Below are 23,628 nucleotides of genomic sequence, written 5' to 3'. Positions count from 1 at the left end.
GGCCAACCTGCTGTCCCAGTACATCAGTGAGAGGTAAGCATTGGTAAAGGACAGAAAAAGATGGGGTCAGTGGAACCAGGTTGAGAAGAACAGGTTACGATTCCCTGATCTCACCTCAGCACTTTGTTTTGTGTTTTGAGACAGAGTCTCTCTACATAGTTCTGGATGTCCTGGAACTCATTATGTAGACCAGACCAGGCTGGCCTCCAACTCAGAGAGATCCCACTGTCTCTACCCCCTCCCCCATGCATGGATTAAAGGTGTTTGACATGATGCTGGGGCTCCCACCTTAGTCTTGAAGGTGCTATTGGAACTTTGAGCTATCATGGAAAAACGAAACAATGAAGGGTTGGGGTGTGCCTGACAGTGAGTGGGTCTTCTTGGTGAGGCTAGTAATCTGACTGGAGACGTTCCCACTGTTACCACTTTAGGGGAGCAGTCTGGTTTCTGTGAGATGACTGTTCCAGGGTACAGCCTCACCATAATGGCAATTGCCCTCATTTAAGGTGTGATCTGCCCTGCCAGGCTCCCTGTTGCTTGCGGCTAGTTTTGATCCTTCACTGTACATTATGTTTATGGGTCAGTTCCTCTTTCCTAGAATTCAAGGTAATTTACAGGAGAAAGTGACTCAGGAAAAAAGTGTTCTGAGCTAAAGGGGAACAAAACAGAGTTAAGTTAGGGCAGCAACAGTGGTTTCCTTCGTGACCAAGCATTCAGGTGCCGAAGGCCCACGTCAATATCAAGGCACAGTTTGACCTTTCAGTTTGCACTTAAAATTGTGAGAAGTTTTAGCCAGCCAAGTCAGCAGCCGCCAGAAGTTGCATATAGATGGAAAGCAGATTCAAGCAGGTGCCCCCCAGGAAGTAGAGCAGTTGGGGAATTTGAAGCCATACTTTGGGGACTTCTGTTGGTTCTCTAAACCAGGGCTTGTTTTTTTTTTTTTTTTTTTTTTTTCTTTTCTTTTTTTCTGGAGACGGAGCTTGGCAATGTAGTTGTCACTGGCCTAGTTCTTGCTGTATAGTCCATGCTGGCATTGAACTCTGGCAGTCCTCAAGCCTCACCCCCTCTCGTGTTGGGATTACAGATGTGTAGCCGACTTTCATATAAGCTCAGATAGTAAGTATTCTGTGGTATACAAACAAACGTACTGCTGATTAACATTCTTTTACCCGTGCACTGAGATGTTATTTTTATATAATTTCCAAGGGTTGTAAAAATTCCTTGGACATTGTTTAATCATTTTAAGATTATTGTTATGATCAATATTAATATTTTCCTTTTTTGGTGTGTGTTAAAATACCCAACAACTGGCCAAATTTGGCCTTTTGTTTTCTGATCTAGGCAAGTGAATGTTTAAACATCTTTTACATTTTTATTTCAGGTGAGCAATGGAAAAGGCAGGTATTTTAGGTATAGATGGACAAGGAAAACTTGTAGTCACAGGTTACTGCTTTATTGCGCATTAATTGTATGGTTCACTGATGTACAAGTAATTTTCTGAAGGCCAGTGTGCAACTTCCTTACAGAAGCAAACCCAGAGGCACACGGGGCTGGGTGGTGTTAGATTCCTCCAGGGTGCCCCCCCCCAAGGTCGGGGTCACGTGTTCAGAACCGGTATGTTTGCTCCCGCTTACGGAGTTTGAAAAAAGGCGCCCAGTGGGCGGGTCCGGGGGGGGCCTCCTAAGACGGGTGGGCAGTTGAGAGCCAACCGGGTGGACGGGGCGGGGCGGGGCGGGGGGGGCGACTGCGGTCTTCCGGGCAGGGAGGGGGCAGCGGGAGGAGGCATTCGCTGCTATGGCGCTCTTGCTTGGCGCGCTGCGACTCCTGCTTGGCGCCTTCTTCACGCTCGCCGGGGCTGCTAAGCTCTTGCAGGTCTCGGCCCCTGTGTCACAACAGATGGTGAGCGGCGCGGCAGGGGCGCGCGGGGACGGACGGTTCCCGCGGGCTGCTTGCTTTCGGGCGCGAGGGCGCCTAGGCCGTCCCTTGTTCTCCGCATCTTCTCTAGGTGGGAGGGGAAGGGACTTACACTTGGTCCCTAACTGGAGAAACGATGGAACCCAAGGTGTTCAGGAAGGGGAAGTGGGAAGGTGACTCCTCTCCATCCCACACTCATCACCTAGTGTTCCAGTTTTGGGGACGCTAGTGAGGCAGATTTTCTTTTCTTTTCTTTCCTCCCTCCCTCCCTCCCTCCTCCCCCCTCCCTCCCTCCCTCCCTCCCTCCCTCCCTCCCTCCCTCCCTCCCTCCCTCCTTCCTTGTTTTGAAATGGTTTCCTTACGGTGTATCTCTGGCTAGCCCGGAACTCACTATATGGACTAGGCTGACCTCGAACTTGCAGAGGTCCACCTGCCTCTTCAAGGGATTAACGGCTTGCACCACTTGAGAAATCTTTTATAAGCTTAGAAACTAGCCCTGAAGGTAAAATGTAATTTGCCAAAGGATGACACAGCTAGTCAAGCAAGGCCCAATGTAGACTAACTGAACCTAGACTCCACAGCATCCCAGGAAGTCTGGGATGGAAGCCTGGAAGTCACCCCGACTGTAGTTCCTTATCCTGGGGAAGTCCACCAATACTTCCTGGCTCTGTGGGAAATCCCCATTACATCCTCCCAAGCTTGCATACTTCCCCCCCCCTCCCGCCTACCCTGAAACTAAGGTGGTGGGTTTTCAGGATACAGTAAGAGGTAGACAGCTTAAACTCTGTAAGCGTGTCCCACCTGTGACCCTTGGGCCACATATACTTCAAAATAGCTGTCAAATGTAGCCCAACACAAAATTGTAAATTTAAAACACGTGATTTATTAAAAAAACTAAGTTGTGGGGTTCTGAAGCAACTTTGTAGATGGCGACATTGTGTCATGCTGTCAGAAGATTAGACACACTGGAGGGTAGAGGAGGAGAGGCAGGGCTGCTGTTGGACCATAGGAAGCAGTGGGGGGGGGGGGGATAGAGTTGGCCCCGGGAAAGGTCTGGGTAAAATGGATTACAGAGCCCCTTATCTGTTGTGTCTGCCATAGTGGGATCAGAACCCGAATAGGAGATAGAAAATGGAAACCAATCTTTAAGGCACCTTTTCCATCCCACCTCCAAATGTTCAGCATGAAGAGAAACTAGGTGTGGCACAAAGACTCTGTTGCCCTTTCCAGGCCATGGCTCTAGGTGGGAAGGCCCAAGTCCTGTACCCTTTCCTGGGATTTGAGGCTGGGTTATCCTCTATGGAGAGGTCTGGTGAGGAGGGAAAGCTATCTCTGCCTGTGACCCTTTTTACTTGTGGAAGAGTGTCTGTTCCTGATCCCAAAGGTCAGTCCCATCGGGTGGCCCCCTCCTCGCCAGGCTCTTAACCTGGATCTGGCCTCTGCTTGTAGTGGCTTTGTTAGGGGAGCTGATGACAGGCAGAGGCCATCCCTGTGGTACTTCCAGAAGAAGACAGCTGACAGGCATTCCCTGCCACTTATAGAGAGCCTTGTTCGAGCAGTTCTCTGAGGTGTTTCCATTGAAGTTGTTCGGCTACCAGCCAGATCCTATAAACTACCAAACAGCTGTGGGCTGGCTGGAACTGCTGACGGGTTTGCTGCTGGTCGTGGGTCCGCCTGTGCTACAACAGATCAGTACCCTGCTATTGATCCTGCTCATGATGGGTAAGGGGGCACCCGGGGTCTTCTGGGGGCAATAGTGAGATTTAGCTGTTTTTCCTTACTGCTGCCCTGTCTCTTCTCTGGGACCAGGAACATTTCCGGATCAGCCATAGCTTCCTTGATATTGAAATGCTGCAGACCAACCACATCCTGGCCATTGTAATACTGTAACACGCTTTTCCCATCATTTCTGTGATTTGTATAGTGTCCCAGCGTGAACACGTAGTGTAACCTTCCTACGCCTTCTCCATGCTCACTCCTGGAGGGAGTGTGGCAGCAGCTGCCACTTAATGTATATGTATCTACCACAGTGGTTCTCAACCTTCCTAATGCTATGACCCTGTAATACAGTTCCTCATGTGGTGATTCCCAGCCATAAAATTATTTTCATTGCTACTTCATAGCTGTAATTTTTCTACTGTTATGAATTGTAATGTAAATATCTGTTTTCCGGTGGTCTTAGGAGACTCTTGTGAAAGTGATATTCAACCCCAAAATGGAGTCATGACCCACAGGTTGAGAACCTGAGCTTGTGGATTTGGGTGCAACCAGCAGGAAAGCGAGGGTTCCCTGACCAAAGAGGCAGAGAATTTCTTAGACTGCACTCTCTCTGAAGCTCCGCACGGAAGAAGTGCTAGTGTACAGGGTGGACAGCTGCTGCTTCCAAGACTAGACACTGTCACATTAGTCACTAAAACATTCTTTCCATCTCTAAAGCCTTCCACGATTTCAGGTCATTACCACACTCAAGCTCCTGACCCCCATTTTGAATCCTCCAGTAGAATTATTAAGAAAGAGTTGGGGGAAAGCTAGTTCCCATATCCCTATCTTCTCACCTTGACTCTCTTCTGCTCCGGGGCTTGCATTAGTTCTCAAGGCTTCTAATTCTTGTTCCTGCTTCCTGGAAGAGGAGTGGAGGAGTGTTTAATGGGAGGGCCTGAGCTGAAATGGGTCCTCCTGGGCTGGAATCCGAGTTCTTGGATCTTCTAGATGTTTATCATTTCTGTTCTAGGTGCCATCTTTACGTTGGTGGTTCTGAAAGAGTCACTGAGGACCTCCATCCCAGCCATTGTCTGTTTGGGGCTCCTGCTGCTGCTGGATACCTGCCAGTTCTTAGCTCGGACTAAGACAGTGGTTAGACACCCTAACAAGAAGATTCCTGGTGCAGTCGGGAAGCCTGGCAGTTGAGTCTTCTTGCCGTGCATTTACCAAAGCAGGAAGTCACAGAATAGTGCCTACCACTTTGTTAGGCCCACAGTCATTCGGTGTAAAAGATACCTCATCTAGGTCCCAATCTCTCCTTATAACTACGATGCCCTGTTTTGAGTGGGATATTAACATTCATGTCAAGTGAAAAGGGGAAATAAGGAGAACCTAAAACCACTCCAAATTGTATCACCCCATAAATAATCATTTTCATTTGGTGTTAACTGTGCTGTTGACACTTTCTGATTTTCATTTTTTTAATGCAAATGATACTGTATAGCCTACTTTATTGTCTGCTGTTAAGAGACAGTGTTCTCAAGGCCATCCTGGTCTCCAGAGCTAGTTCCAGGACAGGCTTCAAAACAATATAGAGAAACCCTGTCTCAGGGGAAAAAACAAAACAACCCAGTGTTTTGCCAGGCAGTGGTGACACACTACTTTAACCCCAGCACTGGGGGGTGGGGGGGAGTCAGAGACAGGTGGATCTCTGTGAGTTCAAGGCCAGCCAGGTCTGTGTGGTGAGTTCCAGGACAGCCAGGGCTATACAGAGAAATACTCTCTGGAAAATGCAGGAAAAAAAGATCCAGTGTTTTTTAGCATTCCTTTTTATTTTGTCAATTTTAGTGGCTTTAAGTACTCTGTCCTAGGAGTGCATGGAACTGAGGATGAAAGGTGGCTCAGGTGCTAAGAACATTGGCTGCTTTTGCAAAGGGCCAGGGTTCAGTTTCTAGCACCCACACGGCAGCTCACAACTGTCCCTAAGTCTACTTTCAGAGGATCTGACACCTGGTCTCCTGGAGTACCAGACATGCACATGGTACATATATGCATACACATATATCTGTATATATGTGTACCATGTGCATATATCTTTATATAAGCACATATATATGAAAGCAAAAACACTTACAAAATAAAATAAAAATAGTTTTAAGGATGTGTTCTTGAGTTTGAGGCCAGCCTGGTCTCCAGAGCGAGTGCCAGGACAGGCTCCAAAGCTACACAGAGAAACCCTGTCTTGAAAAACCAAAAAAAAAAAAAAAAAGGATGTGTTCTTATTCCCTTCCTCCTGACCAGGAGAAATATGCTGTCTCAAAAGCATTCACATCTAACTCGCTTTAAAATTTACAAGCTGACACTGCAGAGTGTGTCTGATTTCTTCCTGTGCTCACCTGAGTCCCTTGAGAGATTTCTTGCTATTTCTCTATTTTACACTTGCAGAGCTGAGAGGCACCTGCTGAAATGGTGAGGTATGGCTCTTAGTCCAGTGTCCCTTAACACTTGAGTGGAGGGTGGGGGACAGCTGTCTCCTGGCAATGTTAAATGGCTCAGCAGTCTAAATGTGGCGGGTGGGGGAGGTGGGGGGAGGGGGGAAGTGAGGAAGAGAGGGAGGGGGCGAATGCACATAGGACAAACATTGGGGCACCTAGTGTCATCTCCCCAGACCATCTTTGTGTGAGTCAGCTGGAGTCCTTTTGGGAAGTGATGCTTCTTCCATGAGGGAAGAGAGTGAGGGAAAACAATTTATATTTTGTAGTTCTGGGGTGTGAACTCACAGCATCTCTTAGGATAGGCAAACACAGTACTCCTGAGCCTGAACCCTAGTTGTCTCTGTTCTGAGACAAGGTCTCGCTGAGTAGCCTAGGCTGGCCTTGAACTTCATTGTAAATGAAGTTGTTATTAGGTTTAAACAGAATCAGATACAGAGGGAAATGCTGAGAGATCAGAGAGAAGGAGCAAGCCACTGCCACCTTTATTCCACTAGCTTCCCTGCAGAAAAGAGAGCAAGTTACTGTTTCTTCCTCCTTGCATCCTCTCCGCCCAGCCACTCACTTCCTGTTTCTGCCCAGCCATCTTACTTCCTGTCTGTCTGTGCAGACCTCCTGACCTCTATGGTTAGCTAGTGGCAAGCTCCATCCTCTGGTCTTCAGACAGGCTTTATTTGTACAAGCAATATATCACCACACTTTGTAGCTTAAATAAGACTTGCACTGAAATTCTCTGCCTCAGCCTCTCTAGTAGCTGGGGTTACAGGCCTGTAGTAGGGCCAGCTAGAGTTTATCTGTGCACATGTTTTAGCTACTCGCCGGTAAGTTGCTTTGGTTATAGGAAGATTAGCTTTTGGGAGCACACAGAGGTGTAAGTTGTATTAGTCCATTTCATGCTCAGTGCTGAACTCAGTTCTTGCTGTGTACACACTTGCATGAATCCCAGGCGAGTTCATATTCTTCATTGAGATCTTTTTTTGTGTCTGAAAGTACAGTGATACACTCCACCTACAGCAAGGGTAAAGAAATAGATCAGTGGATAGATAGTTCATAAATTATGTGACAGTATCATGACATTAAGAAGGGGCTGATGAGATGGCACTGGATAAGGGTGATTGCCACCAAGCCCGATGACCTGAGTTTCACTCAGGACCTAAATAGTTGAATGAGAGACCCAACTTTGGAAGATTGTCTGCTGTGTGGTATACACATTCTCATATTTTCTCCCTCCAGCCCTCTCTCAAAGGGGTCCAGAGATGATTTGGTTTCCATGTTGGTTAATTGAGCTGCTTAATGAAAAGATCAAAGACCAACATTCTTTTAGCTTTCAGTGTACTGCCTACTATCTTCAGAGTTGCAAAATAGCTGCACATAGGTGGCATATTTGTATATATTATCTAAGTGTAAATAGAGAAAGAAAAACTCTCTTGGAAAACCCTAGGTCATCCCTTGTATTTTAATTGGCTAGAATGAAGTTACATTCCTATTCTTCAACTTATCACTGATAAGGAGAGTGAAATCCCCAGAGTGGACTGAGATTGACTAAAATTTACCCATACTCATCACCAAGAAGGGAGGCGCTAATGATATGTTTTTTCCTGGTTTATTTATAGAATATCAAAAATGGTAGAAAGCACAGCCTGGTGCATAATAAGTGCTCATTAAATGCTATTATTAAATCTCTAGGCCTGGTAGTGGCACACGCCTTTAGTCCCAGCACTCGGGAGGCAGAGGCAGGCAGATCTCTGTGAGTTCAAGACCAGCCTTATCTACAAGAGCTAGTTCCAGGACAGGCTCCAAAGCTACACAGAGAAACACTGTGTTGAGCCCCTTCCCCCCCCCAAAAAAATCTTTATTTGTTCTACCAATGAGAACATGGGTCTGGAAAGACTGTGTGCCTATGTGTCAGAACTGAGACTAGAACTAAGGCCTGATTCATTGCAGAACTCATGTTTTTTCAATGCTTCAGCTGCCAAGATGAAAATTTATAGGCACAAGACCTGAGATAAACTACCCAGTGTAATCAACTCTTTCTTACTTTCCAGAATTGAAGTGAGCATGGACATTTTACAGCCCATAAAAGTAGAGGCAGGAGCTCCTGGGGTCCTAGCCTCACATATTACCTGCCCCTTCCAGGAAACCATACCGAGCCTGTCTCCAGCCAGGACGTTGAGTGAAACCTCTTGTAGCTGGCATTGAGGGATCCTGTTTACCAAGGCAGATTAGTAATTATGGACTCCAGAGCACTTGTGGAAGTCTGGATAAACCACCTGGTGTAGAGAAGCAGTTTGATTGACAGCAACAGTAGCATCTTGAGCCCCGGCAGTGCCTTGAGGACCCCAAGGAGCCAAGCTTCAGGAAGCCACAGCAGGAGTCTAAGACAGCTCAGTGCAACTTCCAGCTGTTTGACCTCCTTTGGCCTCCAGAAGACACTCCCATGTCCTGGGGTCCTGGCAGTGCCCCTACAAATCCAGCATGCAGCAACTACATGTGAGTCCTTGCCTGGCTAGCTATTGGGTCCATTGTTCATGTCACATTCTGGGATTGACTTAGGAGACTCTGGGATATGTGAGTGAGGGGATTTGTCTCAGCTTCAATTTCTTCTTGGTTTTTTTAGAGACAGGGTTTCTGTGTGTAACAGCTTTGGCTGTCTTGGAACTCTCTTTGTAGATCAGGCTAGCCTTGAACTCGCTGAGATCCCCCTGTCTCTGCTTCTGAAGTCCTGGGATTAAAGGCATACACCACCACCACCTGGTCAGCTTCAATTTCTTAAAGCCAGGTAGACAGGCTCAAAGGCAGAAATTCAGATTTTGATACTAGAAGAGACTGAGTTTGGGAGCTGAGAGTATATGTAAGTGGCAAAAGAGCAAGAAGACATTGGCTTATGTGCACACCCCTTAGGGGACGGTGAGATGCCACCTAGATATTTTTGTGCTGTGTGTGGAGTGCCTGTGAGGGTGTGTGCATTCATCTGTGTATTGCCTCGAAGGGAAAGAGGCTAAGGTATGAATTCTTTCCTGGTGTCAGCCACAAGACTCTGAGTTTTACTTGTTCTCTCATCAAATATCCCCATGGGGTAGTTACATCTCCAATTTACAGCAGCAAAGACAGGCACTGGTGAGGCTGAGAAGTTAGCCCACGGCTTCATGGCAAATATGTGTGATTCCCAGGCCTGTGTCCTTCTTGCTTCTTATTCAAAATTCTGAGTCTGACACAGGACTCCCTTGGAGGTCTGAAGGCTGTGAAGCCATTGCAGTCCTCCCAAAGGTGCTTCAGGTAATTCTGGAGTACCCCAAGAAGAAGATCTTCACCAAAGCAGGTCCAAGGTCACTGCGCACAGGCTTGTCCAGAGTCCCCACAGCACAAGACCATTCTCGTTCCATCTCTGCCTCTTCCCCTTTGTCACTGATCTTCTGAGAAGGGCTTTGTATCAGAGGGGTCTTGCATCACATCACTGTGCCCCTGCATGTCTGGCCTGTGGACTACCTGTGAGGAATCTCCATCCTCCCAGTCAATCACAATGTTGGAATTATCCATGTTATCCAGAGAACATGGATAATTCTCTGGGATTCCTGCCTCTTTCTCATTTCCCACAGCTTGTCACCACTCCCTCCTCCATGTCCCTAGCAGCAGGTGTCCTCTCTTATGGACTCCCTTGCCTCCAGAGTTCCTTTCTAGAAAGGACAGAGGGAGAGGAGACTGGAGTGGGAAGGGCTGTGAGGGAGGAAGGCTTTTGGTGGCTCAGTCTCCTGTGACCTCTTTTCCTCCTTTTAGGGAATATGGGTGTTGACAGCTGCCCCTGAGATGAACTGGCTCTCACTGGCAATGTTTCTCCATAGTTCATCAGCCTGTGCTGTTTCAGCTCCATGGTGGATGCACATGCTCAGCCTGGCCATGGTCAGTCTTCGGCTTTTTGGTGCTACTGGTGGGAGATCTGTGCCACCGCCACCTCTTCAGTCTCCTAGCTAGGAAAGTCTTGGCCTACTGCCTGCCTCACCCTGCTCCCATTCTCTTGCTAGGATTCAGGGTGGAAGGACCTAGATTCCAAATCTTTTTGTTTGTTTGTTTTGTTTTGTTGTTGTTTTATTTTAGTTTTTGGAGACAGTGTCTTTCTACATAGCCCTGGTTGTCCTGGAACTCACTATGTAGGCTAGGCTCACCTGGAACTCACAGAGATCCACCTGTCTCTACCTCCCAAATGCTGGGGTTAAAAGTGTGCACCACCATTCCCTGCTTGAATGTCAATTCTTTCCCTCCCTCCCTCCTTTCTTTCTTTCTTTCTTTTTTCTTTCTTTCTATCTTTTTGAGACAGGGTTTCTCTGTGTAACAGTCCTGGCTGTCTCCTGGAACTCACTTTGTACACCAGGATGGCCTTGAACTCACTGAGATCCTCCTGCCTCTGCCTCCCAAGTGCTGGAATTAAAGGTACGCTCTACTACCACCCGGCTCATCTGTCAATTCTTAAGTGACCTTGACTACCGGTGTAGTTGTGTGACTGTGAATGTTGGGCACAAGGGGATGAAAGCCTGGGTGTGGTGGCGAAAGCTTCAAATCCCAGCACTCAGGAGGCAGAGGCAGGGCCAGAGGCAGGAGAATTGGTGAGAGTTCAAGGTCAGTCTGGGCTTCATAGTTCTAGGTCAGTTTGGGCCACAGCGTAAGAAAGACCCTGTCTCCATTAACAACATCAACGTGAGGGCCATTGAGATAGCACAGAAAATGAAAGCGCTTGCGGCCAAGCAGGATGCCTCATACAAAGCTTCATGGTGGGAAGAGAGAACCAACTTCCTCAAGTTGTCTCTGAACTCTGCAGGTGGGCTGGAGTATGTGCACACACACACACACTTAATGTATGTAAAGCAGCAAAAACCCAACAAGATGAAAAAGCAGAACCTAAAGGGGATAGAACGTCCTTTGAGTCCTGTGTGGTCCCTGGAGTTTACCAGCTTTGAGATATAAGTCATATGCCAGGTGTCTTAGATACCTCTTGGGATAAAAACCCAAATCCTTACTGTGGCCTACAGGCCCTGCTTGATCTGGCTCCTGCTTCCCTAGGGACCTCTTTACCTCCTCTGCCTGGCTGCATTTCATTTCTTGTCTTAGTCTCTTGAACAGTCCAGATTCCTACCCTTCCAATACTTTTGTACTTGAGTTGGTCTGAAATAACCTGTCTCCTTCACTAAATCAATATCTCCCCATCCTTACTTCCAGAAGGAAACATTTCTTGACTACTAACATACAGGCACATGCACGCGCGCACACACACACACACACACACACACACACACACACACACACACACACACACACGAAACTGGATCCAGTTTGATTGCTTTGTCATTGTTCTTTCCCACAACTATAATTAAGCCATTATCTGGGCAATAAATGCTTTTCTTTTTTTTTTCTGTAAGAATGTATTTATGTCAATCCGTAAGAAATTGCCATTTTTGTGGACTCCCAAATGTTGCATATTGACTATTGCATTTTCATTTAATTCAGCCTTGCAAATCTCATGTTTATCTCGCTTGGTGTGTTATTACCTATACTTGATACTGTGTCTTGCACACAGGAAGAACTCGGTTTCAGGTGAGTGAATGAAATCTGGACATCATTAATTTTAAAACTTAAGGACTCAGATATCCTGGTGTCTAGTAACTTCTTAAGTGTTCTTGGATCCTACAAGCTTGCCTTTCTCTGGTGCATTCCTGACTCAGAGTTAGGATACTTCCTACAGCTCTAGCAGGATACCTGCAACTCTGCCATCACCTCCACTGTTCCAAGACTCCTGTGCCAAGACTTGGTGGTAATCAAGCTAGCTCTCCATCCTGTCATTAGCTGGGATGGAGATTGGCCAGGCAAGCTGCACTCAGCTTCAGCTTATCTGAGACTTTCTCTGCATGCACATCCCTGCCAGTGGATCTGGCTGTAATGAACCCCCCCCCCCAGTCTGTGCTTGGACAGCTGAGCCATCTGCTCTTAGTGCGGAAGGAAACCACACTCTGCTCTTCACCATGTTTCTGCAAGTCCTACAGCAGAAATGTTTAAGTCCCAAGGAGTTCCAGCTTAGCAGGCCAGAGCAGCAAGCCCATGCTGCCAGAGTCTATCCATCAGCCCCTCCCTGACTTCTTACCACCCCCCTGGCCCTTTCACTGAGTTTGCCTTCTAGTGATAAATTCAGGAAATTCCTTCTTCCCTTTTTGATAAATTGCCCTTTCATTGGTCCCTTATTCCTTCTTTAACTTGTCTTTATGTTTTAAAAGTAACGCATGTTCATGAAAGTAAATTCAGTGCAACAGAGAAAAATGTAAGATACAGAGTGATGGTCCCTCCCTGGTAGCCAGGGTTTGTAGTTTATGTGTGTGCATGCATCATTCCAGATGTTTGCCATTTCAAATGCACAGGAGCAGTTTTTATCAGAAAGCCACAGATGGGATAGTACCACAAGACTCTTCTGTAATTTGCTTTCATTCTATCTTGTGCAACTCCCCATATCTACGCATGCAGAACTTGTTCTCTTTATTACATGTTATTAATATTTTACTCAATTGGCCCCCATATATGGACATTTGTTTCCATTATTTTACTGTTATAAACAATGCTGCATGAATGTCCTTGCTCACAGACCTCTGCATATTTGTGAATTTATAGAATGAGTTCCTGGCAGTGAAACTGCTGTGTCACAGAGTATGTGTGTGCAATTTAATTGTTTAATCACATCACTATCCTGTCTCCAAAAAAAAAAAAAAAAAGAAACCCGAAAACCACACTCACAGTCACACCCCCACCAACAGTGTGTAACAGTCCTTGCATTGCCACACCCTCACTAGCACTAAGTGATGTCACCTTCCTTCTTCAATCTGTATTTTCATCAGTGCTGTGCTTTCTGTTACTATATCAAGTACCTGGTGCTGGAGAGAGAACTGAATGTCAGAGAGCACACTTGTCTATGATGCACAAGGGTCTTGGTTCCATCCCTGGGACAGCAAACAAGACAGAAATAAACAAAAATCTTAACTTATAAAAACGTTTAACTTACACTTTTAGAAGCTCTGTGCCATGACTGATTTGGCCCCCTTGCATTTAGGACTGTGGTCAGGATCTGGAAGAGGAGGATATGACAGTAAAACCACTCAACTCCTAGCCAGGAAGCCAAACAGAAACAGGCAGACAGACGTCAGGGTCTCATACTCCATTCAAGGGCACGTTGCCAATAACCTAAAGACCTTCCATCAGATCCCATCTCCTAGAGGTTTCACCACCTTCTATGTGAGTCAGCTTCCCTTGACTGCATCCACATGCTTGAGTGACTCGACTTACAAACGGAAAGGTTTATTTTGGCTCACAGCTGGGAGATTTTGGTCCATGGCTTGGTGGGCCTATTGCTTATGGCAAGACAACATGTAATGGCAAGACAACATGCAATGATAGGCATGTCTATGGCAGGACAGCATCTAATGATGGGCAGGTCTATGGCAGGAAAATATAGCTGGAAAAAACCTTTCCCCTATGCATAGTTCATGAGAGAGGATGGAGGAGAACCCCATAAATCCTCTTTGAAGGGATCCATAATATCATAAACCTCTTACTTGGCCCCACCTCTTAAGGTTTTCATCATTTCCCAAGGGCATTATGCTAGAGCCCTCATCTTTAAACACGAGCCCTTGGGAGATACCCTAGATGCAAACCACAGCCCCTCCCAATATTACCATCTTGGGCATCAAACCTCCAACATAGATAGGGCTGTTCCAATCTGTTGTTGGTAATTCCTCACTTGAGGTTCCCTCTTCTGAGGTGTGTCAGTTAACCACCAAGACTAGCCATCGCTGGGGTCTTGGGGGGACATTTCAGGTCCAAACTGTAGCAGCACCTTGTTCTACACAGATCTGAATATATCTACCTCTCTTTTTAACTCTTTTTATCTCTCTTCTTGAGGATGTCTCACTCTCTTTGATATGTATTTGGAACCTGGTGAAGCAGGAGCAGGAAGAGGAAAGATCTTATCTCTGCCCCTCACATCAGCCAACGCTTATCCCATCTTGCTTGTTGGGAGAATTAAATGAGAGTCCAAAAACACACCACTAGATCCAATTAGTACTGTTAGTTCTCAACCCTTCCTTGGGAATCAAGCTGGCTCATCCTAGCATCTCAGCCCAAGGCCAAAAGACAGCTGAGGCCCCCCAACATCCTGTATTCATTTGCTCATGCCCCGATGAATTGCTCAGCCCCACAGGCCACGCAAGACTGGGTCTTTGAGAAATGACCTGGCATCCACACCAGGGCCAGCCGAATCTCCTGAGGCCAAATTCAATTCTGTCCGAATAAAAAATGATTCCCGTTGGCCTCATCCATCCCTGTGGTCTTGTACTATCATGCTTTTGATGTAACATTTCCTCCAGCAATGTAGTCAGTTTCCGTTGGGAAATGTCCAACTTAGTCTTCTGTGTCTGACCCGGGGAAAAAGAACTGGAGAGTCAATTGCCTCTGGGAGGTCAGACACAGTGGAAAGAAATCCTCTGGTTGGAATTCCAGTGAGTGTGGATCCTCTCCTCCCTGCAGGTCAGCCCGGGAAAGAAGACATGAGATGAAGACCCAGAGGCAAGAGCCTGAGAGAAGATGACAGAAAGTGGACCACGGTGCACTATCAGTGCTTTGGGACTTAGTCCCCAGACATTTTTTAAACTTTCAAAAATCTGAGCCTCCTTAAGTTAAAGGAGAAGAATAGAGTCAAAGTTGTTTGATTTACTCCTTCCCCTGGAGAACTCACCTGCCCATGTCTTCAGTAGCTGCCAGTTAGCTCTCTGGAGGCCTGGGCAGTCTATTGGGCCTCTAGCGGTGAAACCAGTATTTATCCCTAGCGCATGAATGGACTTTGGGAGCCCATTCCTTATGGAGGGTTACTGTCTCAGACACGGGGGGGAGGGGGGGCGCGCCAAGGACTCGCACACCTAGGTCCTGCCCCCAATGATGTGACAGACTTTGATGATCCCCCATGGAAGGCCTCACTCTCCCTGGGGAGTGGATAGGGGGTGGGATGGGAGGGGGGCTGTCGGTGAGGGCCAAGGGAGGATGGGAGGGAGAAGGAACTGGGATTGATATGTAAAATAAGATTGTTTCTAATTTAAATTAAAAAAAAAAAAAGACGAGCCAGGAATGTTCAATCCCTGCCTTTGCTTGCTCAGGCTACTTACTGTAAGAGTGGACATGGTGAGGAAAAGCTGCTCCTAGCATTGAGAGTGTTAGGCACCAAGGAAACCTGGAACAAGTGGCTACGTGAGGTGCCTATTAACATATCAAAGTGGAGCTGGGTGTAGTGGCACTTGCCTTTGATCCCAGCACTCAGGAGGCAGACAGATCTGAGTTCTAAGCCAGCCTGGTCTATTGAGTGAGTTCCAGGACAGCCAGGGCTACACAGAGAAAGCCTGTCTCAAAACAAAACAAACAAACAAACAAAAAACAAGCAGCAACAACAAACTCAAAACCAAAACGAAGACATCAAAGCAGACATTGGCTGCCAGGCTCTCTGAGTTGCAAGTACCTGTCACAGAGTCCTGGCTCCTCTTGCCACTTCTCACACACACCCCACTCCCCCCTGCTCCCCACCCTAAACTTCTCCAGCCCCAGAGCTTTGCTTCCTTTTCCCCAGCTTCTGATTCCAGATGCCACTGCTTTTCTCTCTCTCATATCTAATAATAATAATAATAATAATAATAGTAATAATAATAATAAAATAAAAACCTTCTTCTCAACCATTCCTAGGAGCCGTCATATCCTTGTTTTCATTCAGAGAGAATGAGGCTTCTGTCTACTGACTTGTTCTCTCCTTTAGTGCAATCACAGCCCAAGTGTCAGAACCCAACCCAATACTATTCTTTCTTTAAATTAAAACAGAAAAATTATGTGTGTGTATGATGTGTGTGAGCAGGTGCACACATCATGGCTCACACGTGGAGTCAGGACAACTTTGTGAAGTTGGTGCTCTCTTTCCTAAGACTTAACAGGTTGTCAGCTTTGTGAAGCAAGAACTTTACCCACTGAGCAGTCTTGCCAGTCCCCACCACCACTCTTGCCCTTTGCCAGCACCTGCTTACACATGATCCCCTGGGCCTACCTGCCAGCGCAGCATCCTCTATACCTGCCTGCTCCTGCTAGAATCTCTCCTTTCCAGCTCAGGTTCCATTTCTCTGGCCTCTGGAGAGACCTGCTTAGTCTTCTCCCTCTGTCAGTAGGTCCCAAAGCTCTCTCCTTGCAGCTTGTTCTCTTTTCTTTTCTTGAGACAGGGTCTCTCTATTGTGTAGCTCTAGTTGTCCTGGAATTTACCATGTTGATCAGGCTGGACTTGAACCCACAGCAATCTGTTTGCCACTATCTCCTGAGTGCTAGGATTAAAGGTGTCCTCCCCCATGTGTTACAGCTGGTTCTTTGAAATCTGTCTCCCTCTTTTCTGGCCTACGAGTGGGACTGTCTCCTCCTCTGAATCCTGCAGACCTGTTCCTATACTGTCCTTTACTGACCCTGAGGCCACCTCCTTGGACTACATCCCCAGCTCTAGGGGCCATGACCTCCTATCCAGAACACTCATTCCTAGCACTTACCCTAGCTGGCTGTCCTGTGGCATGTGTATCAACTACCTAGTCCTAACAGGCTATTGTCATTAAACCTTTCTTCTTTGTGGACAGTTCTAAGCAGTCCTGGTTCTGGAACGTACTTGTGGCTGGGTGTTGCTCTCCAGTTAATCCTTATTGCACATGGGGCCCTTGGCAAGAGTACAAATGGAGGTTTCCACCCTAGTGTATAAGCACGTAAAAGCGATAAATTAGGCTGACACATTATTAGTTAAAACGTATTCCATATTCCTGCCTTGACAAATACACCTTACTAATAACAAAATAGAAAAATGTGTGTAAATCTGTGGTTTTCAGGCTGAAAGTCAGCAAATTATCAAAGATGACTGAATTCAATTTTACAGGTTGTGTTTAAGCATTGTATGTGGGTCATATGTGATAAATTATTATCACAGAAAGTATAACATATTTAATTTCATTATGTAATTCACCATCATTCATAATGTGAGTTTTTTTTACCATTCCTTCAAGCCACATTTATATTCATATAAAAATGTCTCCAGATCATTCTTTTAAATTTCAACAATGAACTATTATATATATATTATATTATATCATCAAATGACAGTTAACTACTAAATTGTTCAAATCTCTCTTTAATCAAGATTATACCTCAATCTATAGTCACCATAGAAATTAGTTTGAGAGTTGGGGATGTCGTTTAGTTGGTAGAGTGCTTAGCTTGAAGCAACCAGGTGCTCCAAGAACTGCACCCCAGCTCAGCCTTAGTTTCCCTGCTTAGCTTGAAGCAATCAGTACCCCCCCCCCATCCTGTCTGTCTAACAGAGGAAGGTGGAAGGAGAAGGAAAGAGTGTGTGTGTGTATTCATGTGTGCGTACATGTAAGTGGAGGTCAGAGATCAGTGTCTCCATCTTGTGTTTTGAGACAGGGCCCTTCACTTAACCTGGAACTCAGTGATTAGCTTGACTAGATGCCAGAAAGCCTAAGGGAATCCATGCCAGGAAGCCTAAGGGAATCCTCCGGTCTCCTCTTCCCTAGCACTGGGATTACAGGAACATGCTACCACACTTGGCTTTTTAAATAGGTGCTGGGGATCTGAACTCAGGTCTTCTTGCTTGCAGAGCCAGCTCTGTACCAAGTGAATGATATTTCCAGTCCCAGAATGTTTTTTTTTTTTTTTTTTTTTTTTTTTTTTGTCTTTCGAGACAGGGTTTCTCTGTGGCTTTGGAGGCTGTCCTGGAACTAGCGCTTGTAGACCAGGCTGGTCTCGAACTCACAGAGATCCACCTGCCTCTGCCTCCTGAGTACTGGGACTAAAGGCATGCACCACCACCACCCGGCCTTAAATTGCTTTTTTAAGACAGGGTCTCCCTATGTTGTCCTGGCTAACCTGGAATTGGCTATGTAGACCAGGCTGGCCTCAAAGTCACAGAGACCTGTAGGCAGGCATGGCTACAGGTTCCCCTACAGAGACCCTCCTGCTCTGTCTTCCAAGTGCTAGGATTAAATGTGTGCACTCCATGCCTGACTTCATTATACATTTTTACCTAAGGTATCTAGGAAGAAGGAATCATTAGCATTCAATACTGATAGGAACAACAAATTTTTTTTTTTTAAGTTTCAGATATTTTATTACTCTGAGCAACCAGCAGTCTGAGGGGTCTGAGAGCTTCCTCAGCTGTGCAGTAGGCTGCCAGCATTCTTCCTGGAATGTTAGAGAAAAACCAGATCTAGAATAGGCTCCCTTAACATTCAATTCAAAGAATAGTCGCTGTTTCATAGGTCAGGAGCAGCCATAGCAGAACACTAACTGTAAAACTTCAGCTAAAGGGAAAAAGCAATAAGATTAGAAAAAAATACAAAGTCTAATATTCCATTTAGTTCTATTTTTTTGGGGGGTGTTAGATTGCCAAGTTCTTCTGGGAAATTAAATCATGGCAAAAGCCTGGAACATACATGGAAAAAAGTGCAGCATCTAGAAGTAAGAGACCTGTGTTGAAACTCACAGCTCCACCATGTCCCTAGGGAGCCCTCTGCAATGCTTGCCCCACTACAAGTCCAGTTTTCTCTAGCTGCAGGAGACGTAGCGGTCATCAGGCCTCTCAGAAGGTGCTCTCAAATATCAGGGTGTCTACTGGGGATAACCCTGACAGCTGGGATGGGACTAATGTCTGAAGGTCAAATGCTCGTTATCCTGAAGCTCTTCTTTTAATTTTTAATCTTCTGGAAGATTTGTTATGACAGTGATGTAAGAATAAAATGCATGATGGCGAGGTATGGAATATGACAGCTAAGCCCTGGCTACAGGCTCAGGACAGGAATGAGATTATATGTTAGGATACTGATAAGGGAATCTGGGTAGGGAAGATGTATTTACACACGCACGCGCGCGAGCACACACACACACACACACACACACACACACACACACCACACACCACACACACACACACACACACACACACACACTCACACACACACACACACACACACACACACACACACACACACACACCACACACACACACTCATTCCCCTCAAGCGAAACAGAGACAATGGAATGTAACAAAAAGGAGAAACTAATTATCAGCACAAATGTCAGAAGTGGAGATGGTTGAGATTCTGCACTGTAATTTATCTTGTGCATTATGAATTTTAACTAAAACAAAAGGTTGTGCTAAAAAAATATCTTCCTCCAGCCAATTCAGGGGAATGGACACTCTGAAAAGCCTATTGTCAACACAAGATGAGACAGTTTTAAACAAACTGGGCCACTGGATTATTCTTCCCTAACAGGAGTGTTTATGGATTTCCATGAGAAGAACAGAGAATATTTTTTTAAAGGAGGGTCCAGGGTTGGATATGTAGTTCAGTGGTAGTACTCTCTCGGCTTGTGCAAGACCTTGAATTTGATCCCCAACATGAAAAAAAGCACACAGGGGCGGGGGTTACTGGAAAGATGACTCCTTCAACTCAGTACCTTGCAAGCACACAGCCCTGAGTTGTTAGATTGCCAGAACCCATGTTAAGAAAGCCAGGTTTAGCCGGGTGGTGGTGGCTCACGCCTTTAATCCCAGCACTCGGGAGGCAGAGGCAGGCGGATCTCTGCGAGTTCGAGACCAGCCTGGTCTACAAGAGCTAGTTCTAGGACAGCCTCCAAAGCCACAGAGAAACCTTGTCTCAAAACAAACAAAAACAAAAGAAAGCCAGGTTTGGACTGGGGAGATGGCTCAGTGATTCAGAAGCACTGGATGCTCTTGCAGAGGACCCATGTTCAATTCCCAGCACCCACATGGCAGCTCACAACTGTTTGTAACTCCAGTTCCAGGGTATCCAACACCCTCATATAGACACACGTGCAGGCAAAAACACAAATGCACATGAAATAAAAGTAAGTTCTTAAAAAAGCCAGGTTGGCTACGCAGTTGTAGCATATGTCTTTAATCCTAGCACTTAGGAGGCAGAGGCAGGCAGATCTCTGTCTGGGTTTGAGGCCAGTCTGGGCTACAGAGCGAGTTCCAGGACAGGCTCCAAAGCTACAAGGAGAAACCCTGTCTCGAATGGCTCTTCCCCTCAAAAAAACAAAACAAAACAAAACAAAAACAAACAAAAACTAAGAAGGAAAGAAAAGAGAGCAGGGTTGGTGGGGCATGCTTGTAATCCCAGAATCGGGGAGATGGAAACAGACCTCTAGGTCTTGATGGCCAGCCAGCCTAGCAAGTTCCAAGTCAGGGAAAGACTGTCTCAAAAAAAGGGCCAAGGGCTCATGAGGAATGACACGTGAGGTTGTTCTCTGGTTCTCTGGGTTCTATATGAACTTGCACACCCCTCCCTCAACCCTTTCATTTACTGACAGCACCCACCTACCCTACCCCCACCCCCACCACACCTGAGACTAGTTATGACTGGTCAGAATAGAAGCCTCTAAACTTAACCTGAAGCTCTTTTGGGGGAGGAGGTCTGAAATCCCTCAGGTTGTGCTGTTTCTCAAGAAAAATGGAAAATAAATTGAGCCCCTTTTCTTTCCTAAACAAACAAAAGCCTCAAACAATCGAACTGACAATCCAGGACTGAAATTTGTAATACCTGAAACCAGTGATTCATTGCTTGAAATCAACAACAGACTGGCTACTGGTTATTAAATGGGTGAAGTTGACAGTAGGGGATAGAGAATCTCCTAACAGAATATAATGAGAATAGAGGGCGGGAGAGATGGCTCAGAGGTTAAGAGCACTGACTGCTCTTCCAGAGGTCCTGAGTTCAATTCCCAGAAACCACATGGTGGCTCACAACCATCTGTTATGACATCTGGTGCCCTCTTCTGGTGTGTAGATATACACGGAAGCAGAATGTTGCCTACATAATAAATAAATAAAATCTTTTAAAAGAAAAGAATATAATGAGAATAAAGAATAAAATTTTAGGTACTATCTGTTCAACAATGTTCATAGCAGCACTCTTTGTAATAGCCAGAAACTGGAAGCAGCCTAGATGCCCCTCAACCAAAAAATGGATAGAGAAAATGTGGTACATTTACACAATGGAGTACTACTCACAGAAAAAAACAATGGGATCTTGAAATTTGCAGGAAAATGGATGGAACTAGAAGAAACCATTCTGAGGGAGGTAACCCAATCACAAAAAGACAAGCATGATATGTACTCACTCATATGTGGATTTTAGACATAGAGTAAAGGATCACCAGCCTACAATCCACACTGCCAGAGAAACTAGTAAACAAGGAGGACCCTAAAAGAGACAAACATTGTCCCCTGGAGAAGGGGAAAGGGTCACCATCCCCTGAGCAAATTGAGAGCATGGGAAGAGGGGGGAGGAAGCTATGAGAATGAGAAGGGGAGAAGAGGAAGGATGCAGAGGTCATGAGGGAGCAGAAAGCTTGAGTCAGGTGAAGAATAGAAGAAAGGGTTTGTGATAGGTAGGGTTTTAGTTGGGGGAGAGAGGAGAGGAAGGGAGGGAGAAGGGAACTGGGATTGTCATGTAAATTCATCTTGTTTCTAATTTAAATTAAAAAATGATAAAATTTTAGGTACTTGGCTATAATCCCAGCATTTTGGAGGTAGTTCTGCAAGAAGATCAGTTTAAGGTCAGTCTCAGCTACATGTGAAGGAAAGGCCAGACTGAGTTACATAAGACTTCCTTCAAAAATAAACAAATGTTTAAAAATGAATAAGTTAAATAATGATAGGAATTAAAGTTCCTGTGAGACCAATCATAATACCAACATGAAGGGCTGGAGAGATGGCTCAGTGGTTAAGAGCACTGGCTGCTCTTGCAGAGGACCCAGGTTCAATTCTCAGCCCCCACATGGTGGCTCACAGCCATCTGTAAGTCCAGTTCTAAGGATTCCCATGCCCTCTTCTGACCTCCAAGGGCACAAGGGATGGATGTGGCACCCAGATACACATGTAATCAAAAAATGTACAAATAAAATGAAATGAAATAAACACAAACCAGGTGTTGTGCTTCACATCTTCCATCCCAGCACTCAAGAGGCAGAGGCAGGAAGATCTCTGTGAGTGTGAGAGTTCAAGGCCAACCTGGTCTACAGATAGTGTTCCAGGATAGCCAGGGCTATACAGAGAAGCCCTGTCCCGAAAAACAACAACAAAAATCACACAACAGCAACAGCAAAAATAATAAGCAAACAATAGAACTCAACACAGGGGTCATTTGTCCTCTGGTCTTCCTTTATCAGTGTGACCCAACCTATTTAAGACACTGAGATGGAGATGACTGCTAACTGTCCATTGTGTTACTACAAGGGCTTCTCCATGCCATTGGTTTTGAGAGTTTGGCTCTCATCATCTCTCCCACAGCCAGACAGACCCAGAGGCTAGCTACCTGTAGGGACAGAAAAGGAGAACAGATATTGAGTGAAGGTATAAAGAACCAGTTAAGTCCTGAGTGAATGTGTATTATCTGATATGGGAATGACCATGTCAAGGATCAAGGCTTCAGATGCCAAATTCTTCCTCTTGTCCAAGTGGAACTATGGGAAGTGTCTGCAAAAACTAGCAACCATAGCTGCCCCCACCCACAAATGTTTACATCTGGAGCCTTCATCTTCCAGAGACCTCCTATCAAGACTAGCACTGTACATAATAAAGACGCTGATATGCTGATCAGGTTGTTATGGGAGTAGCTGGGACTCCATCAGCGCGTCACAGCCTATCTGACTCCAGCTTTTCTGCACAATGTCTGTATGTCTGTCTTTTCTTTATTCCCTCATAGCATTTAGCTTTCCAGGACCAAGCTGTGTGGGATGGTACAGAGGCATAACAAAACTTCCTTTAAACATAGAGAGGAAGAGAGAGAGAGAGAGAGAGAGAGAGAGAGAGAAAGAGAGAGAGGAGTCTTACTGGCGGTTTCTTGTCCCTCTAGGTCCTGCCGCCCTTCTCAGCCCCAAATAAACACACAGACTGTATTAAACTGTTGGCCGATGGCTAAGGCTTCTTACTGGCTAGCTCTCTGTTAACTATTAACCCATTTCTATTAATCTATGTATTTCTACATGGCCTTATCTTACCAGAGAACACCTGGCGTGTCCTAGCCTCCCGGTCTCCACAAGACATCCCCTTTTTGATGCCTCTCTGCCTACCTTTTCCAGAATTCTCCTTGTTTCCTAGTCCTGCCTATCTTCCTACCTCTATTGGCCAAACAGTGTTTTATTCATCAATAAGAGAAACATATATACAGAAGGACATCCCCCATCAGAGGAGAATAGAGGGAAGAGAAAGAAGAAACAAGTAGCAGCAGCAGCTGTGTGTGGCAGCACAGGAGTCTCATCTCAGCAACTGAGAGGCTGAGACAGGAGGACCAAAAGTTTGAAGATAGCCTGAGGTATAGTGCAAATTCTATTTCAAAAAAGTCAAAATCAAATAAAATTCATATCGTAATCTCTCAGATAAATATAGAAACCA

At 45.7% G+C, this 23,628-nt stretch overlaps 1 protein-coding gene across 1 annotated transcript; it reads left to right on the top strand.

Moving 5' to 3' along the window:
* Positions 1–1,750: 1,750 nt before the first annotated feature.
* Positions 1,751–5,068, top strand: Tmem35b (transmembrane protein 35B). Its single transcript, XM_027399328.2, has 3 exons — positions 1,751–1,899; positions 3,456–3,636; positions 4,646–5,068. Exons 1-3 carry the CDS (start codon positions 1,795–1,797, stop codon positions 4,819–4,821), a joined length of 462 nt encoding a protein of 153 aa, XP_027255129.1. The 5' UTR covers positions 1,751–1,794; the 3' UTR covers positions 4,822–5,068.
* The last annotated feature ends 18,560 nt before the right edge of the window (positions 5,069–23,628 follow it).

Source organism: Cricetulus griseus, chromosome 2 (assembly GCF_003668045.3).
Source record: "Cricetulus griseus strain 17A/GY chromosome 2, alternate assembly CriGri-PICRH-1.0, whole genome shotgun sequence".
Taxonomy (NCBI): domain Eukaryota; kingdom Metazoa; phylum Chordata; class Mammalia; order Rodentia; family Cricetidae; genus Cricetulus; species Cricetulus griseus.
This window is presented reverse-complemented; position numbering and strand designations above follow the sequence as displayed.

Coding starts and splice junctions, on each gene's coding strand:
- Tmem35b (XM_027399328.2), top strand. CDS start 1,795: ATGGCGCTCTTGCTTGGCGCGCTGCGACTCCTGCTTGGCGCCTTCTTC. Junction 1,900..3,455: donor CCCCTGTGTCACAACAGATG/GTGAGCGGCGCG, acceptor TGCCACTTATAG/AGAGCCTTGTTCGAGCAGTT. Junction 3,637..4,645: donor ATTGATCCTGCTCATGATGG/GTAAGGGGGCAC, acceptor TTTCTGTTCTAG/GTGCCATCTTTACGTTGGTG.